The following is a 19,199-nucleotide window of genomic DNA, read 5'->3' on the forward strand; positions in this document are numbered from 1 at the left end:
TAGATGAATTACAGTGCAGTAGAGAAGTTGGTGCAGTTGTTGAAGTTACAGTGCAGTAGATGAGGTAATGCAGTTATGAAATGGGAGATGGGGTTTACAGTTAACTTAGGCTACCTATTATGTTGTGTTTGCTTGTTGTGTTTCGTTCTATGTAGTGACCTGTATATTGCTTGTGAGGTGACCTTGGGTGTTCTGAAAGGCGCCATGAAATAAAATGCATCATTATTATTATTGTTATTATAAATAGGCCTATCCGAAATCTATGTGCTAGAAAACAATATATGTTTGACTAGAATTGTGGATGTCTTGGATAGATAACTCTTTAAGGTTTAAAAAGACCCATTTAAACTTTAAACTCTATTTGTCTTATACAGCAGTAGACTGCGGAAGATGTGCATCAGTAGTGAGCACACAACAGTTTCAACAACAATTAACTTGGCATTGCTTTATTACATTTATATTAACAATGAGCTTTATTAATACAATTGTGTTTCAATTAGCATGTACGGGTGTTTTGCTTTGGTACCGAGAACCGTGGAATTTTACTGGTATTGGGACCGAATACTGAAATTTTGGTACCGTGACTACTCCATTTCGGACTGGTAATTGTAGTAATTATTGATAGCTATGTTTTTCTTTTATGTTTTAACATATTAACTGTGTTTGTATATTTTGTTTTATATATATAATATTTTTCGAAAAAAAAAAAAAAATTCAATATGATACAATATCTTGATGTTTTGCATATAGAGACACAAAATAGGAAATATTTCTCATGGCAAAATGACATTTGTTATTGGTTAAACCAAAGTCTGTTTACGGAAGACATACCACTTTGCGGTCATGTTTGCAATGCCTCAGGGCAGCAATATCAGTCCAATCTACTTGAATGGGGAAGGCAGATATTATATAAAATCGTTGGCAAAATCACAATTAAACAGCATATTTCCGATCAATAATTAAACATGACATGAACTGCATCATAGCTGGCTTGCTAAGCTTTAATTGAGGAAAAAAAAAATTTTCGAGGTCATCTTATCTACTCCGCCTGAGCACAGGCAAGCGCCTTACAACAGCGCCACCCCAGAGAATCATAAGTCTTTATTGATTGACGATTGGCTCATATTACTGGAAGGCGGGACCCAGCTAACAATTTTTGGTTTCCGGAATGTTCCCCTTATGTTAGTTTTTGATTACCTGAACGTTATTTTCTAAGGTTCGTTTTTGGTTCTCCAGGAAATTTTCCTTTACGTTAATAGAACATTAGTTTCTGGTTCCCTGAACATTCTGGAAACCAAGAACTAACTTTAGGGGAAAGTTTCCCTAACGTTATAGAAACCATGAAACTAACTTATTTCCTTAAAGAAAAACAAAACCTTGAAAAACTTTCTGGGAACCAGAAACTAACGTTAGGGGAACGTTGCCAGAACGTTAGCCTAAAATTTTTCTTGGGTCTGTTTGGCCTCACTACAAGTCAGTAATGAATACATCCATGCTGTGTTTTTATCCATCGCTTTTCTTATCTAATTAAAATAAGTAAACTACATCATCCCACACAATATGAACCACACTGTGTGCAGGCCAACCTCAACACGAGACATTATAAATATTGAAATATAACAACCAATGACTTCAACACAATATTTAAAGCAGATTTTTATTGACAGTAGAATAAACATTTAATTATCTTCAGGATAACAATATTCTTGTCTCACCAGAGAAGTATAGCGTGGCTCCGTCATTAGATATAACAATCAAAAGCCCAGAGTTTCAGTCCTTACATCATGGTTTGTTGATTTAGATGTGTCAAATCAATCGAAAATCACGAAAATATAAGTTTACTCTCAAATCTGTACGGTTTTAAATAAAGAAATTAACCACTAAACTAATGTGTAAGTGGGTGAGGTAAAACGAAATGACCGTTAATTTTAAAATGATGGGAGTGCGTGGCAGAGCTGAGAAAAGTGCACACACATAACAGACAACCACATTAAAGAAATACACATGGATATATATGATTGTATTTTCATTAAGCTTCACTAGTTTATTATTTTCAGCCATTGAAGGGCACATTTATTAATTTCATATGGTCAGTATAACATGTGTTAATGTGATCTTATAATTTCTATATTGCACATGTCACTGACGTTTACTAGTTTTGACTACTTTTACCATTAAAAAATAACCATCCGGGAATGTAATTTTCTGGTTATCATCTGGTAAAAAAAAAACATCAGGGTACATTACTTTCTGTTGATTTTCTGGTTGCAATTTTTTTTACCAATAAATAACCAAAAGGGAACCAAAAACTAACGATTGGGGAGCGTTTTGTGTTTGTTGGGAATCAATATTGAGCGTTTTTTTCCTCACCATTTTCCTAACCACTGGTTAATATTAATATCTGGTAAAACTGCAATCACATGACCTGCGTATTACATGTGTAATACAGATTTTTTTGGGTGATTTTATTGCTTAGGTTACACATTCCTTATTCCTTACTTACATTTAATTTATGTAAAATCATATTTTTTTTGTGAGAGAACCATTACATTTGTATTTTTTTAATTATATATGAAACTTTGAATGTTGTTAATTCTTTAACAAAATAACAAACATTATTGAAAATTATTAATGTTTGATGTGAATTTCAGCTCTTTAATGTTTGTATTTGTTTAATAAAACCAATATCAACTCAATATAAAATACCTCTGCAATGACTTTTCAAATGTAATGTCTTGTTAGGGTTATAAGGATTTTTCGGATGAATTTAAGAGTCCGATCAGTTTTTGGTCTTGATTTGCTTTTGGTTAATGCTTTAATACTTTTTGTGTTTTAATCTATCTAGTTTAATCTCTAAATCCTCTGTTAGATCTCGATGCCTCATCAGTGGTTGGAGGGAAATCTGACGGTTAGCGCTAAATGTACGGTGTGTGATAAAACCTGTGGCAGTGTTCTGAGACTTCAGGACTGGCGTTGTCTGTGGTGTAAAGCCATGGTGAGTGCAATTTTCTACTGAAGTCAATGACAGATCCAAACAGCATTTAACTCTGTGTTTGTGTTCTCCAGGTGCATGCTGGGTGTAAAGAGCAGCTGTCTCTCAAGTGCCCGCTGGGTCAGTGTAAAGTGTCCGTAATCCCGCCCACAGCCCTCAACAGCATCGACTCGGATGGTGAGCGGCCAATCAGAGCGCTTGTACATTGAACACAGCAGACGTGATTTGATATTTAAACATGAGTGATATTCTGTCTGCAGGATTCTGGAAGGCGTCGTGTCCTCCGACTTGCACAAGCCCGCTATTGGTTTTCGTGAACAGTAAAAGTGGAGATAATCAGGGTGTAAAGTTTCTGCGACGATTCAAGCAGCTGTTGAACCCTGCTCAGGTGTTTGACATCATGAACGGAGGACCACACCTGGGGTAAGACACAAACACGGGTTTTGACACACAGGATGTGCTCTCATGATGGAATAATCGTGTGTGTGTGTGTGTGCGTGTGTGTTGTAGTTTGCGTTTGTTTCAGAAGTTCGATACATTTCGTATTCTTGTGTGCGGAGGGGATGGCAGCGTCGGCTGGGTTTTATCAGAGATCGACGCTCTGACTCTACACAAACAGGTACATTAACCTACTAACAGTAACATGATAAACCAGATACACACATTTACACATTGGAGACGTTCACACAGAAATGCTTTCTAACACAAACTTTTAAACTCATAAATATAAACTTCTCCGCAGGATTTAAAGCAACTAAAGACTAACAGTTTGTGTGCTTATACTGCCCTCTCCTGATGAAATCATGCATCTACACATTATCTTCACCTGTCTTATCAGAGTTTTTGGAAATGTGTTGTCCTGTGATGTCTGCAGTGTCAGCTGGGCGTGCTTCCTTTGGGAACAGGAAATGATCTGGCCAGAGTTTTGGGGTGGGGGTCGGCGTGTGATGATGACACCCAGTTACCCCAGATATTGGAGAAACTAGAGAGAGCAAGTACAAAGATGCTGGATAGGTGCGTTTGTGTGCGTGTTTGTGAGAGAGATGGCTTGAGAGACGCGCATTGTGTGAGTACATGCAGATGATTCATATTTCACAAGCATTTTACCTCTTTTAAATAGATGGAGTATTATGGTATATGAAACTAAGTTTCCACGGCAACACTCCAGCTCTACAGTGACAGAGGACTGTAGTGAAGACTCTGAGGTAACATAAAGTTTTACATCATTTAAAAATACTGTTGTATCAACTGTCGTAAACTTTACTTAAATGCCTAATTACTAAATACTATATTATTATAGTGAACCTTACTGTAGAAATATTAAAGTATACCGAATATTTACTACAGTTTATCAATTTAGTACCTCCTATAGTGTAGTATCTTCTATACTACAGTTTGCTGGGATTAGTTTGCGTTTTTTTAACGTATTATTATGGTGTTTTTTCTTTGGCTCTGAAATATTTACTTTGGTCTTTGTTTGTTTTAAAGAAGCCATATTTAATATAAATGATTATATCGTCTAATCGTTAAGTATTTTTCACATTTTGTAGCATCTTATTCTTTATTCATTAAATCCACTTCCCGTGCCGTTTTGGTTCCAGGTGCAGCACATTCTGACCTACGAGGATTCGGTCGCCGCCCACCTCTCCAAAATACTGACGTCCGACCAGCACTCTGTGGTCATCTCCTCTGCTAAGTGTGTACTGCGTTTGCTGTCTGAGCATGTCTGTTTGTTTCCATCCTTGTATTGTGTATATCACAGTGTAATGTGTTTGTTTTCCAGAGTCTTGTGTGAGACCGTGAAGGATTTTGTCGCGAGAGTCGGCCGCGCGTATGAAAAAAGCTCAGAAAGCACTGAGGAATCAGAGGTTATGGCTAAAAAGGTCAGCTCTGTGTGGCTGTATGAGTAAACCATTCTGGGTGTTTGTGATTGGCTGTGGAATGACTGGATGTTTTTGATTGACTGCAGTGTGGCGTTTTGAAAGAGAAGCTGGACTCTTTACTGAAGACGCTCAATGAGGAATCCCAGGCCACGAGTGTGATGGCCACGCCTCCGCCAACCATTGCAGAGGAGCAGGATGATGGGGAGTGTGTAGTGGTGGCACTGCCTCCGGCCCCGCCCACAGTCATGGTACCCTGCTCGCCCCGCCCAACCGCTGCCATTTTTAAGCCTCGAGAGCAGCTGATGTTACGTGCCAACAGTCTGAAGAAAGCAATCAGACAAATCATAGAGCACACCGAGAAAGGTACATGCACACACAGCTTTAACATTTTGATGGATTATGTTTTTAAGAATTTTTTGTTTTTCAACATTCTCTCTCTTTCTCAGCTGTGGATGAACAGAACGCTCAGACGGAGGAGGTGTTTGCCTCTCTGCCTGCTGCAGAGGAAGAGGAGGATGATGAAGTGGATAAATTATCTCTACAATCCTCATACAGCAATAGAGCTCGGCCCATTAGAAGAGGTGAGATGCCATGACATCAATAGTGACCCTGTTTCATTTCTCAGTACACATTGGTCTTTTAGTGCATGTGTTATCAGTGGATGCAGTGTTGCTAATTTATTTAAAAAATAATCATAAAATCTCATTCTATGTATATTTTGCGAATATTATGCTCTGAATTACGTCACATCACTTCTCTCTCTCAGCTTCCAAGACTCCGTGTGAAAAGCTCATCAGTAAAGGAAGTCTGTCGATAGGCAGCTCCGCATCACTTCCTGTGCAGACAGGAAGTAGGGACAGTATGCCCATGCTGAACACCAAGATCCTCTACCCAAGTAATAGAAGTAGTTGTCATGGAAACAGGAGAATTTGTGGTGCATTCAGAAGCTCATTCTGTGTGTGTGTGTGTGTAGGTCTCAGGGCAGGTGTGTCAGGCTCTTTCAGCGGTTCAGTCATCAGCAGACTGTTGGTCAACGCCGACCCGTTCAGTTGTGACCATGAGAACCTGTAAGTCAGTCTGTGTTTGAAATGTGCTGCTACATCTGTTTATCATTACAATTGAAGATGATAAAAGGGTTGAGGAGGTAAATAAAAGGAACTAAAATTAGTCAAATATTAAAAATTAATATTGTATATATGGAGATTTGCAGATTGATAATGTTTTAAATGTGTGTCATCCCAAATGTGTGCTGTTGGTCACCCTCAAGCTGTTGTAACCGCATGTCTCTCTCTCTCTCCTGGCCCAGGGATCTCTACACTGAGAAATGTGTGATGAATAATTATTTTGGAATCGGCCTGGATGCCAAAATCTCTCTGGACTTCAACAACAAACGTGATGAACATCCAGAGAAATGCAGGTGAATAATCACAGCTGTACTATTTACATCTAAACAAAACCACAATCACATACAAACATATCAGACAAGTATGATCACACCCGAAAAAATTAAAATAATCAGTACATAATCAAATCTTAACCCAAACTAACCTAAATAAAATGACTTCATATGTCAACACAGTCACCTCCAAAAATAAACATTATCAGATTCTAACCTAATCACAGTTTTTGGGACAATTGCAATCAGAGTTTACAATTATTCACAAAAACAATTTAAAACACTTTATGCTTTAAAGAAATACATTTTGGTTTTATAAAGTAGTTATTTACCCGTGACCCGAGGTAGTTCGGATAAGCGGTAGAAAATGGAATGGAATGGAAAAAAAGTAGTTATTTATAAAAGTTTCATGTATCCTTAAAGGGTAAGTTCATCCCAAGATCAAATTTGTGACTTTTAACATGTTCTGAGACCTTCCGGAATCTAAGGAGCACGACATCCGAGAAAGTTCCAGGCCTCCTCATAGACATCATGATTAGAGTTGTTGTCAAGATCCAGAAAATATTAAAGACATCATCATATTTGTCCGTCCGCTCATAGTGGCTCAATTGGATTTTTCTGAAGCAACGAGAATACTTGTGCGAAAAACTAACCAAAATAACGACTGTGGCAAGGGGGGCGTGGTTCAGCACGCTCTGCGCGGAGAGGGAGTGTCGGGAGAAAGACGTGAGTAGGCAGATCAACGGCTTAGTAAAAACACCTGCTTCTTGTTCTAGTAATAGGCGAGGAGATGCTTTAAAGCCCAGCGACTTACAGGTGGGGTAAGCAATGGAAGCAATTGGGACAGCATAAGTACAACAAAAGCATAAGTGCAATCAAAAAAGAAGACTGGTCTCATATAACCTAATACAGTGGTTCCCAAAGTGGGGGTCGCGACCCCCCGGGGGGTCGCGTAGTGGGGACGGGGGGTTGCGAGATGATTTACAGAAACTTAATTTAAAAAAAAAAATATGTATATGTTAAAAAAGGTAGTAATGATGCGAGTATAAATTTAGGATAATTAAAATAAACTGGAAATAAAAAAAGTCGCGACCCCCACTTTGGGAACCACTGGTATACAGAACCATTCATTCATTCATTTTTTTTTTTTAAAGAGTAGAGAGAAAATAGAGTCAGAACAGATCAGTTAGATGTTGACGGAAGAGATGTGTTTTCAGACGTTTCTTAAAGATGGCTACAGAATCTGCAGATCTTGTAGCAGCGGGTAGATCATTCCACATAGGTGGAACCTGTCAGGAGAAGGTGCATGAGAGAGATTTTTTACCTTTTTGGGATGGCATCACAAGACGTCGTTCGATTGCAGAGCATAGGGATCTGGTGGGTACATATGTCTGCAGTAGCGAGTGAAGATAAGGGGGTGCCGAACCAGTAGTGGTCTTGTAGGCCAGGAGCAGAGTCTTGAATTTGATGCAAGCTACATAGGGGAGCCAATAAAGCTTAATGAATAGAGGAGTGACGTGTGCTCTCTTTGGTTCATTAAAGATAACTCTTGCCACGGCATTCTGGATTATCTGTAGAGGTTTGGTTGTGCAAGCTGGAAGTCCACCCAGTAGCGCATTGCAGTAGTCCAGCCTGGACAGGACCAGAGCCTGTACTAGGACTTGCGTAGCATGCTCTGATAGGAAGGGTATAATTTTCCTGATATTGTAGAGGAAGAATCTACAGGACCGGGCGGTGCTGACAACTTGATCTGTGAAGTTGAGCTGATCATCGATCACCACTCCAAGGTTTCGTGCCTTTCTGGAAGATGTGATGGTTGATGAGCCCTGTTGAATGGAGAGGCTGTGATGAGTCTTTGTATCGGCCGGGATTGCAAGCAGTTCTGTTTTTGAAAGGTTCAGTTGCAGGTGAAGGCCATTCATCCTGAGCGATGAATGACCATATTTAGGAATACTTGCACTTTTTTGCTCAACCAAATGCGCACGTGTTGAAGTGCTCAGGTTAACGCACCATACACAGAGGAGAATATACTGGTTAAGGTCGTAAATAAAGTATTCTTGCCGCTTCAAAAAAATTAAATTGAGCCACTATGATCGGATGTACCAACTTCACAATGTCTTAAGTACTTTTCTCGACCTTGACAACAACTATAACCATGATGTCTATGAGGAGGCCTGGAAATCTCTCTGATATGACCTAAATATAGTTTTTTGTGCTCCGAAGACACTGGGAGGTCTCAAAACATGTTGAACGTCAAGTGGGTAAGTAAAAAATCGCACAAATTTGATTTTGGGATGAACTTAACCTTTAACATGTTTAGATACTAACTTGTGTTTACTGTTTACTAAGACATTTTGTTAGAACCGGTCGAAAGCTGTAGTGATGTGATGTCATCGCCATCACCTAAATTGACAAGTGCTGTATGTGTGTGTTTATTCAGGAGTCGCACTAAGAACATGATGTGGTATGGAGTTCTGGGCACTAAAGAACTTCTGCACAGAACTTATAAGAACCTGGAGCAGAAAGTTCTGCTGGAGGTGAGAGAGAGAGAGTGTGTGTTGATTTATGTGTGTTTGAAAACAGCTGGTGTGTTTGTGAGTTTAATCTGTGTGTGTTTGTGTGTAGTGTGATGGCAGGCCCATTCCTCTGCCCAGTCTTCAGGGAATCGCCGTGTTAAACATTCCCAGTTACGCAGGAGGAACAAACTTCTGGGGCGGAACCAAAGAAGATGACGTATGTTGTTGTTGTTGCTGGTGTATATTCCCTTGTTTTTTGTGTCTTAAATATAAAAGTGTGGATGAGACGAGCTGTGATCCCAACACAGTTTTTGCTCCACAGACGTTTACAGCGCCGTCATTCGATGATAAGATTCTGGAGGTGGTGGCTGTATTCGGCAGTATGCAGATGGCTGTTTCTAGAGTCATTAATCTACAGCATCATCGTATAGCACAAGTACTCAACACACGCTCACACAAACACACACACAATGCTCTGTGACTGTTTTATTGATGTGTGTGTGTCTCTCGCAGTGCCGGACGGTGAAGATCACTATTCTCGGAGATGAAGGTGTACCTGTACAGGTGGATGGGGAGGCCTGGATTCAACCGCCTGGATACATACGGATCCTTCACAAGAACCGCACGCAGACCCTCACCAGAGACCGGGTGTGTGCACATACATAACACAATCATACATAAGACAAACATATCTGTACAGGCTCTGGTTCAGAGAATGTAACATTTAGTAGATGTTGTTTTGTGTTGTAAATAATGTATACATGGTGCCCAGTGTTATATTCTCAATGTAATTTGACACTACACAAGTACTTATTGTCAGTGATTTCTGTGTGTGTGTGTGTGTGTGTGTGTGTGTGTATGTATGTGTGTGCGTGTGTGTGTGTGTGTGTGTTTTTTCAGGCGTTTGAGAATACTCTGAAGTCATGGGAGGACAAACAGAGAGGTGAGATACCACGGCTAGTATCCCAGCATGCATCACAGCCAGAGATCGTTTCTGAAGAGGAAACCGCTCATATCAGCCTGTTTGGACAGGCGGCTGGAGGTCTGATACACAGGTATACACACATCACACACAACACAACACAACATTAGTAGTGGTGGGCATAGATTATTTTTTTTTAATCTGATTAATAGATTAAAATGGCTCATTTGAATTCTGCCGAAGGCATTCAGAATATGTGTGCTACCCAAATTATGACTAAAAGTAAGTCTTTGAGAACGGGTGTCTCAAGCCAGGTGGCGCATTAGACCAGGGGCTCATCTCCTCTTTCCAAAATGCATCACAAACTGCTTGAGAAAGCTGTTCTACTATGATAATTGGTGATGAAAATTAAATTGTGTTCGATAAGATGTGCTTGTGTTTACTTCCACATTAGCTAAGGGATGATTTGCGTTTAGGTGGTACTTGAGACTTGAAGAGCTCCTACAGTACATTTACATTTAGTCATTTAGCAGACGCCTTTATCCAAAGCAACTTACAAAGAGTGAGGGAGCAACAAGCGATATGTCATACAGGAGCCATAATACATTAGATCTCAATACAAAGTTACTGGTTTCAACTAAAGCTAGACCACTACCTGTTGAGAGAAAGTGTTTTTTTAAACCAATTCCGCATTGCACAAGGTGCAAACAACCTTAGTCTTGTCGATGTTTCTATTGGGAAGCTTCTTAAAATTAAATTTTCCCTGAAGCAACCTGGCGGCTTCATAGCTGCATCCATGTTAGCACGTCACGTTTGATGTGGTAATTTCACAGTAACGTTATGTTGTGTTGAGACCAAACGCGAATGGCGCGTCAAGCGCGAGTGATTTACATGTTATGTGAATGCAAAGACGCGATAGACCTACTTGCGGCGCGAATCGCGCGGATGAAGCCCTGGTCATGAGATGATGAGGCAGCGCGAATGACGCGAATTGAAAAATCTCGTTCTCGCCCGGTACAGTGCAATTCAGCTAGATATACATCCGAGCTAAAATATCAAGGTGAAAGTCATCATAGCTTGCGTAGTATAGACCCAGCTCCCAACCCAACTTTGAGAATAGATTAACGGTCTTGTGGCGAATCGGCCTTCCATCGCAGAAAGAAATCTCAGAGACAAGGGTTCCAGGTGCCAAGAGTTTAAACTTTATTTGCCCGGACAAACAAAGTGGGATATTCAGAGTTCATCTGAAGGGAACCCAACAATACACATCTGACTCCATCATTTATACATCGTTTTCAAGTTGTTATCACAGTTTAAACCAATCATGTGTGCATGACATCGTCTTCTTCCAATCAGGTTTCATATGACATCACTTTTTCATTAGCCTGTCCCTCAGCGCTCATAGTTCCGGCCTACCATATTAGGATTTAAACGTAGCGTGAGCCTCTCAAAAACAAGTGCCCCTTTATCTTGACACTTTTCCGGGGGTTTCGGACGATATGTGATTTACACTTGTTTTTGATAAAAATGAGCTCATTGTTTAGCGATAATGAGCTACCGGTGTCCTTGGTTGTATGCAATTTAAATAAACTTCTCTACAAAAGTGTGTGTGGAGTTCGTCTTGGTGTTAAAAGATATTTGGTGTGTGTGCAGATGTTCAAGTGTTCAGACTCATAACATTAGCTTTGTTAAAATGAGCTCACTGTTTAGAGATACCAGCGTCCTTGACTCTGTGCGACAAACCAAACTTCCTTATTAAAACGTATTTGTGGTGTACGTGCAGCTAAGATAAGATGCTTGTTTTTTATGCAGGTGTTCATGAGCTCATACTTATACAAGTGGCCCAGTATTGTTTCCTAAGAATACATGAAACCTATAACTAACTAAATGTATTATTTTATATAAGAAAACTTAATACTATAATAGAACATACGACTAAACATGACGCAGTCTTGTGGCCAGCTTGTTTGTTCTTTTTGAAAGAGCTAAAAGTGGCACAACAATTGAAAAATGGAATATGGATAATCAGTTACGATTAATTTGTTTGTTTGTGTGTGTGTAGTATCAGGGAAGTGGCTCAGGCTCATCCCACAATTGAGCAGGAATTGGCACATGCTGTCAACGCCAGCTCTAAAGCCATGGACCTGGTGTACGCCAACTCAAAAACCAGTGGGGTGAGTCAATAATTTCATTATAAACCCCGCTCGTGTGTGACGGGTACAGATTTAGACTAATTTTGTTTGTGTGTGTGGTAGGGTTTGACATGTAATGTAGTGATGCAGATGGTCAGTGATGTGAAAGCATTACACAGTGAGACAGAGCTGTTGCTCACGGGGAAGATGTGCCTGGTGAGTAATTACTGAAAAATCCTTGTTTCTGTTTGGGTTAAAAGGTAATCATTGTCTGTCTGGACATGAGACATTTGTTTAGTAAAAGTGTAACTCACTCCGTCTATATCTCTCTTCTCTGCAGCAGTTGGAACCTCCTCAGCGAGAGCAGCTGATTGGTGCGTTGGCCTATGTCACTCAACAGTTCCGCAGACTGACAGACATCAGCTGGCTCAGTCAGATCATTGACCCGGCCGATGATGAGGTCAGCAACTGAAAATATTATTAGTTAATACATGAACATCATGTTTTAGATCCTCTGGTGTCTTTAAACTAATCTAACTGTATGTCTGTGTGTGCAGGCACAGCTGTCTGATTTCTCTAAGAGGAGTCGTTCTGCTAAATTTCGCCTCAAATTTAAGAAAGATAAAAACAACAAGAATAAAGAGACGTGTGCCGCCTTCAACATGCCTGGTATGTCAAAACATCTGACCTTTCACCTCTGTATAGGAATAAAGTGCTTGTGTATATGTGGGGAATTTATGGAGAATTGTGTACATGTATTCTGTGTGTGTGTGTGTGTGTGTGTGTGTGTGCGTGCGTGTTTGTAATATGTCTAATAAGTGTAGTTATATGTGTTTTATGTCTTAGTGTAAAGTGTGTAATATGTTTGAGGGTAGTGTGTGTAAAATGTGTTTAAGGTCAATGTGTTTGTTTAGTATTATGAATTTTGCAAGCTTTTGAGTGTCTGTGTGTCCGTGTCTGTGTGTGTGTGTTAGTAAATGCGTGCATGTAATGTTTAAAAGTAAGGTGTGTATACAGTATGTAATACATATGAGCTTTATTTGTGTGTTTATCATTTGTATACTTTGTGTGTGCATATAATATGTGAAGTGTAACTTGAGTGTGTAATGTATGTGTTCATGTAATGTGTAAGAGTTATATGTGTGTATGTTTAATGCAAATGAGCGGTGTGTCACATTAGTGTACTTTGTGTGTGTGTAATATGTGTGTTTATGTTCTCTATACAGTGTATCAGTGGGGTGTGGATGAGGTTGGTGTCTGGTTGGAGATGCTCTGTCTGTCAGAGTATAAGGAGATCTTCAACAGACACGACATTAGAGGACCAGAGTTACTTCAGCTGGAGAGAAGAGACCTCAAGGTATAACCCCGTGTGTTTTTGTCATGGAAACATGATTTTTCGCCCTAGACGAGGCAGAGCTATGGCTTATGTGATGTTTCGAAACAAATTAGGGAGCATTTAAAGCTGACTTTGAGAAAAATACATTTTTAATCTTGTGTGTTTGTGTGTTTGTTTGTGTCAGGACTTGGGTGTGACTAAAGTGGGTCACATGAAGCGGATCTTGCAGGGTATCATGGATTTGAGTCCAAACTGCACCGCCAGCGAAGCATAAGCGCTCCGCAGCCAATCAGATGCCTCATTTAGACGTGACGCAGCCTCACACAGTCAATCAAATGTAAAGTCAAGACTGAAGCCAGCCATACGCAGGACGCCACCTCATAGGGACCAACGCCGACTCCTCTCAGAGCTCAACCAATAATAGTGCCTTCTCTCCACTGCCTTTGTGACATCAAGAGCCATCAGCACCAATATCAGAAACTTGGAGGAAATGGCCAAAACAGAAATCAGAATTTAATATGACTGTAATTTTAGAAACGACATGAAATCCCAAATGGCCGTACTTACTTGATGCCGTCTCAATTTTTTCGTAATCTTTCATCAAAATGTTCGAACTTTTCCTAACATACTGTATGATGATGTACACAAGAAAACAAGTCCGTGTGACCGTGAAAACTTACCCGCTGGACATAACAGAATGTTGTGACATGATTCTAACAGCATTTCATGTTGTTTTGAAAAAGTTTGGCATAAGTACATCGACACACACTCTTGTGAACTGTCTCTGCTTTTTAACTTCTTGACAATCAATCTTATCGACACGATCCGTCTCGCTCTTTTCCTCCAAGTGTGTGTGAACAGAAGGTTTCCTCATGGAGGAGTTTTAGAGAGCCTTAAGCAACATTCCACAAGCTTTCTGAACGATCGCATATCAATCCTAACTGTGCTGAACCCCAACATCCCTGATAGAACACGTACATTTGGCAGATATTTATTTGATATCTGCATTTACATCTGCAAGACATAGTTTGCTCATCTGCAATACGTCTCCGAGACGTCTGCTGTCAGATGTCATATAGACGTCTAGAAGATGTCTGTAAGATGTTTATGATTTAGAATAGATGTAAAACTGCTCTTTTGAAGATGTTTAGCAGATGTTTTTACATGGCAGATGTTTTCCAAATCTCTAGATCTTTAGGAGACATCTTACATTCGTACCTGTGCTATCTGGGATTTGAATTTTGAAGTGTCATACAGATGCTTTCTTTTATCACACCAAATGCGCCTGTCAGCAGTGATAGACAGTCTGACCCTCAACATTGTTAACCAAATAGACACCTACAACAACGTTTACCTCTGTGAAAAACATGACATCATGCGTTTTTTTTTTACACGAATACATACACAAATAGTGTTTTTCAAGAACAACAGGAACATGTTTGGAATAAAAAGTACAAAATAGTTTCATGACCAATAAATTTTGTAAATGTCAATTGCAGAAAAAGTTTATTTCGGATTCTGCATACAAACCCAACATTACACTTGACTTGCCTTAACAATGCTGTATCTAAACAATGACAGGTGTTTATGACAAACACTACATTTACCCTTTAAAGTGGTCAGATCAGACTTGCCATGTTGTCATACTGGACGCTAGATTGTCCGATCTCTCTTGACTGTTAAATATTTATTTTATTAATAAGTTATAACTGAATGCATTCATGTGATGTCCATCTCTCATTTTCTGTTTTATTTTTTATGTACATAGACCATCATTAAGAATGTAAATACCTTCTTTGTGTACAGGGAAGCATTCTGAATTAAAATCAGGTCTGTGTTTGAAACTCTGGGTTTGCTTTATTTACAACTGATACAGAAAACAATTATATCATCGATTTTCTTAATAACGTGTCTGTAATATGTCAAAAATGTAAAACTGTGTTTTATAATCAAGATTCCATTTAAACATCACTGATAGTTGGATTCAGAAAGTTTAATGATTCTAGTTGAAATTAGTAGGTGATTACTAATGTTTGTTATCATTCGAATTTAAATCGGATATAATAACATTAGATATTTGTTAGATACATAACACATTAAACTTATAGTAGTAAGTTTAAACGGAATAGATAAATGTGGAACATTTAAATATGAAATAAAAACACCTCTGGGTTAAAGTAAATATAAAATACGTATAAAACAAGTTTAAAACATTTATTAAAGAATTTAAAAATATCCTATTATTGCATTTATTTATTTAAGCTCTTGCAGATCCCATTGTATGTTCGATTCTCCGTACACATGTGAAGCAATAATGCGATAAAAAAAAAACAATCATCGAAAAAACACCATTAAAAATGATTGCGTTGGCCGGGAATCGAACCCGGGTCAACTGCTTGGAAGGCAGCTATGCTCACCACTATACCACCAACGCCCGATACATTAGAGTTGCCACAAACATATAACAAAGTTGATACAAAATTAGAAGTAATAACTTTTTATTTATTTTGTCTTATTATAGTGCATTATCGTGCCGAATAAAGGAACAAATACGTTATTAAGTAAATATTATGGCCGGGGCTATTTTTTTGTAATTCGTAAATTTTCTTCTCAGAACTCAGTATAATTAGCTTGCTAGCAGCTAACGATATACACACCAACAATTGCGCCGCTTCGATCGCCTGCTCAATCATCAGATTTATCAGAATTTTACCCTGATAAGCCTACCACGTCTGATCTGATTCTTACTGTACATGTATGAATGAAGTGTGTATCTCACGCAGTTAATCAGACATTCATTGTGAATTGTGTAACGTTACTTGATCTGTAGCTAAAGCGAACAACCTCAAATGGATCTATTTGATGATCTTCCAGAACCTACAAACGACCCATGTGAGTTTATTTATTCATTATGATTAAATAAATAGAACAATATTCATCTTGTATGCGTTATACATTTTAATGTGTGTGTTTTGAGCATGCAAATCGTGATATAAAGTGCACAAGACTGGTCTCGGTATTACTAACGTGAATGATTCCAGATGATCGTTAGATTGCATCTATTAAATCACTAACGTTGAAATATAAAATTATTAGGCTAAGTATATACTAATGTGGTATGGGTTTCTTTTCTTTATAGAAATACACACACGTGTGTATAATGTGTAGTTTGTGACGTAATGCTGTCACACTACTGTAGGTTTCACTTGCGGTTATTTGGCATTACTGTACTGAATGTCTTGGAAAATGATGTAGTTTTGAGGTGTGTGTTGTGTATTTCAGGTCCAGTTAAACCCAAAGCTGCAGAGGAGAGCAAGGAGCAAGATGAAGTTCGAGGAGAGAAGAGGAAGCGAGATCAAGGGAGCTCTGAGGAAGAGACTCAGGTGGAAGACAAAAATCAGGAGGCAAAGAAAGTTTGTAAAGGTTTTCAGCTCTCTGCACCCATAGTGTTACTGCCTGAGGATGTGAGTGTGCTGTATTGTTGGGATGTGATGTTCATGGTCTCTTTGTGTCGCTGCAGATCAAGTCAGGCTGATGGGGTTTGTTTCTGCGAGACGTGGAGAGAGAGATGAGATGCAGGACGCACACGCAGTGCTTCCAGACATGACCGCGAGTGTCACGAATCTCCCCTCACAAGTGTGAGTGTCCCAAACACTACCTCCATCTACATTCTCACCAGATTTCAGTAATGTGTTTTGTGTGATGTTATGGTGTGTTTTGCAGATCACGGCTTGCGTACTTCGCTGTGTTTGACGGTCATGGTGGAGCTCGGGCCTCTCAGTTCGCTGCAGAGAATCTTCATCACACGCTGGCTAGCAAATTTCCTAAAGGTACAAGAGGAGCCACATCACACTTCAGATGTGTTAGTGAGCCAGTTCCCATAATGCATTATGATTTGCAGGTGACGTCGGGAATTTGGAGAAGCTGGTGAGGAAGTGTTTGCTGGACACCTTTCGTCAAACGGATGAAGAATTTTTGAAGAAAGCCTCCAGCCAGTAAGTTCTGCTTTGATTTGGTTCTAAAAGCATCTATGAGCAAGCTCATACTGCTTGTGTGTGTTTGCAGGAAGCCTACATGGAAGGACGGCTCCACAGCTACATGTATGTTGGTGGTTGATGATGTTCTTTATGTAGCAAACCTGGGAGACAGTAGAGTATGTATGAATGTCTGCTCTGTAACATTTGACCCTTCGATATTAAAGTCACCTTGAAATCAAACAGTGATAATTATTAATTATTGTTTTTTTTATTAATTTGCACTTGTAATCTTTAATGGAAAACATTAAGCTCCTCTCTCCCTCTCAACAACAACACTTCAACACATTACGCAAGCAATAATAAAGATGTAGAAATATACAGACCATATGACCAGGCATTTTTAGCCCTTACCTCCAGCCCCAACTCAACACGAACCAATCAAAAAGGGCAAAATAAAGCCACGCTCTACATTTTTTTCTAATTTCAGAAGCTGTTCGTTTACATCACGATACGGAAAATAAGGCAATCGCAACTTCCATTTCATGGCGACTTTAACATCAACATAAAACCCAAATCAACCCTGATGTTAAAATATGAATGAGATCTTTTGCAAATATAAAAAAATAGCATTCATTGTTTTTAATTCTTTAACTCCAAATGCTAATTGTAAACATAAATACAACTTGTGTGTCTGTTAGGCGGTGATGTGTCGTTTGGAGAAGGCTGAGGATTCTGGGAAGAGAAAGTGTGTGACTCTGGCTCTAAGTAAAGAACACAACCCCATTATTTATGAGGAGCGCATGAGGATTCAGAAAGCGGGTGGCACGGTCAGGTGTGTGTCCGTGTAGACATCATGATTGTTTGTGATCATGGGTCATGATTGACCAAACCGTTGTGTGTGTTTGTTTCAGGGACGGGCGAGTGCTCGGTGTCCTGGAGGTCTCTCGATCTATAGGTGACGGCCAATATAAAAGGTGTGGGGTCATTTCCACTCCAGACATACGCCGCTGTCAGCTTAGTCAAAACGACAAGTGAGTTTTTTCACAGACAAACACAGCAGGATGATCTCTTTCATATTGTATCCACGTCCTGAACTCTCTTGTGGTGTTTATCATAGTTCAGAGTTCATGGGTGAAATTATGTTTAATGTTAAGGGTGTTTAAGAACTGTTTCTGGGTTTTCATTCAGATTTGTTCTTCTGGCATGTGATGGGCTTTTTACAGTCTTCTCTCCAGAAGAGGCCGTTCAGTTTGTGCTAAACGTTCTAGAGGTACTTATGTGAACATGCTTTTACTCTGAATTGACAACATGTTACATAAGAAAAGTCAGTGCTGTCCCAGGACTGTGAATATGACAGAAATAAAATCTGTTTTTGATTTTTAGAATGAGACCGTGGAGGTTAAAGAGGGGCAAACTGAAGAGGCGGTGCGATATGAGGCTGCATGTCAGCGATTGGCCAGTGAGGCAGTGAGGCGGGGCTCTGCAGACAACGTCACTGTTATTGTTGTCTCCATTGAGTTTTGAAGTTGTTGTATACATATGCAAACACATACAAACCCTCTTCTATTACACAAACACACACACTGATATACATAAATGCATGGATTCTGGGATGGTAATGAAAATGAAAAATTATTATTGACTCTCAACTTCAAAGCAGGACTTCTGAAAACACTGTGTCTGATATAAGTTTTTGTGCTTTTTGGCATTTAAACGAAATAAATGTTTTATACTGGCTCACATTATCTGTCTTTACTTACTTTCTGTGTATGTGGTGGTTATTTAAATGCAATATTTTGTGCTTAGCATTAAACCTTCATTAGCATTAAACCTGTTTTTATTTTATTTTACATTTATCTTACCAGAATGTCCTGTTGAGATCAATGCTCTCTATTAAAAGAGAGTAGGATAGCACCAGAATGTCCATATCACAACCAGAAAAGTGAACAGTGGCCATTAATTAATCAGGAAGACGTGATTGAATAAGGCCAGGGGACAAATTTGGACAGGACAACAGGATTACACCCATTATCAGAAAGATTAAA

General features: G+C 39.3%; 2 protein-coding genes and 1 non-coding gene across 8 annotated transcripts in view; 2 read left to right on the forward strand and 1 right to left on the reverse strand.

The window, feature by feature from the left end:
* Positions 1-15,021, forward strand: part of LOC130428416 (diacylglycerol kinase delta-like) — a 28,787-nt gene extending 13,766 nt beyond the window's left edge. For all 5 annotated transcript variants that reach the window (XM_056756418.1, XM_056756420.1, XM_056756421.1 and 2 more), the window contains 24 exons: positions 2,870-2,995; positions 3,067-3,169; positions 3,253-3,415; positions 3,503-3,611; positions 3,867-4,006; positions 4,113-4,197; positions 4,594-4,688; positions 4,776-4,875; positions 4,962-5,238; positions 5,322-5,456; positions 5,642-5,770; positions 5,849-5,942; positions 6,182-6,292; positions 8,712-8,808; positions 8,897-9,004; positions 9,110-9,223; positions 9,301-9,435; positions 9,688-9,842; positions 11,772-11,883; positions 11,965-12,057; positions 12,182-12,301; positions 12,399-12,510; positions 13,068-13,198; positions 13,362-15,021. In XM_056756418.1, coding sequence (XP_056612396.1) covers positions 2,870-2,995; positions 3,067-3,169; positions 3,253-3,415; positions 3,503-3,611; positions 3,867-4,006; positions 4,113-4,197; positions 4,594-4,688; positions 4,776-4,875; positions 4,962-5,238; positions 5,322-5,456; positions 5,642-5,770; positions 5,849-5,942; positions 6,182-6,292; positions 8,712-8,808; positions 8,897-9,004; positions 9,110-9,223; positions 9,301-9,435; positions 9,688-9,842; positions 11,772-11,883; positions 11,965-12,057; positions 12,182-12,301; positions 12,399-12,510; positions 13,068-13,198; positions 13,362-13,451 — 2,934 coding nt within the window. In that variant the 3' untranslated portion in view covers positions 13,452-15,021. The remainder of the gene's footprint in view (positions 1-2,869; positions 2,996-3,066; positions 3,170-3,252; positions 3,416-3,502; positions 3,612-3,866; positions 4,007-4,112; positions 4,198-4,593; positions 4,689-4,775; positions 4,876-4,961; positions 5,239-5,321; positions 5,457-5,641; positions 5,771-5,848; positions 5,943-6,181; positions 6,293-8,711; positions 8,809-8,896; positions 9,005-9,109; positions 9,224-9,300; positions 9,436-9,687; positions 9,843-11,771; positions 11,884-11,964; positions 12,058-12,181; positions 12,302-12,398; positions 12,511-13,067; positions 13,199-13,361) is intronic.
* A 518-nt stretch (positions 15,022-15,539) lies between these two features.
* Positions 15,540-15,611, reverse strand: trnag-ucc (transfer RNA glycine (anticodon UCC)). Its single transcript has one exon. It is a non-coding gene; the product is annotated as a tRNA-Gly (tRNA).
* A 13-nt stretch (positions 15,612-15,624) lies between these two features.
* Positions 15,625-18,885, forward strand: ilkap (integrin-linked kinase-associated serine/threonine phosphatase). Of its 2 annotated transcripts, XM_056757207.1 has the most exons (10): positions 15,625-16,069; positions 16,460-16,600; positions 16,698-16,815; positions 16,901-17,007; positions 17,079-17,172; positions 17,243-17,330; positions 17,853-17,986; positions 18,066-18,185; positions 18,343-18,424; positions 18,538-18,885. In XM_056757207.1, exons 1-10 carry the CDS (start codon positions 16,027-16,029, stop codon positions 18,676-18,678), a joined length of 1,068 nt encoding a protein of 355 aa, XP_056613185.1. In that variant the 5' UTR covers positions 15,625-16,026; the 3' UTR covers positions 18,679-18,885. The 2 variants fall into 2 exon arrangements, with proteins under 2 accessions (XP_056613185.1, XP_056613186.1); XM_056757208.1 differs by lacking the exon at positions 15,625-16,069 and having other exon boundaries at positions 16,473-16,590.
* Positions 18,886-19,199: the final 314 nt, after the last annotated feature.

This window comes from Triplophysa dalaica, chromosome 9 (assembly GCF_015846415.1).
Source record: "Triplophysa dalaica isolate WHDGS20190420 chromosome 9, ASM1584641v1, whole genome shotgun sequence".
Classification (NCBI taxonomy): Eukaryota; Metazoa; Chordata; class Actinopteri; order Cypriniformes; family Nemacheilidae; genus Triplophysa; species Triplophysa dalaica.

What these genes read in the sequence shown, in the direction of transcription:
- ilkap (XM_056757207.1), top strand. Translation starts at nt 16,027, where the DNA reads ATGGATCTATTTGATGATCTTCCAGAACCTACAAACGACCCAT. An exon ending in ACGAATCTCCCCTCACAAGT is followed by an intron (nt 16,816 to 16,900) that starts GTGAGTGTCCCA and finishes TGTGTTTTGCAG; the next exon opens with ATCACGGCTTGCGTACTTCG. An exon ending in TTGAAGAAAGCCTCCAGCCA is followed by an intron (nt 17,173 to 17,242) that starts GTAAGTTCTGCT and finishes GTGTGTTTGCAG; the next exon opens with GAAGCCTACATGGAAGGACG.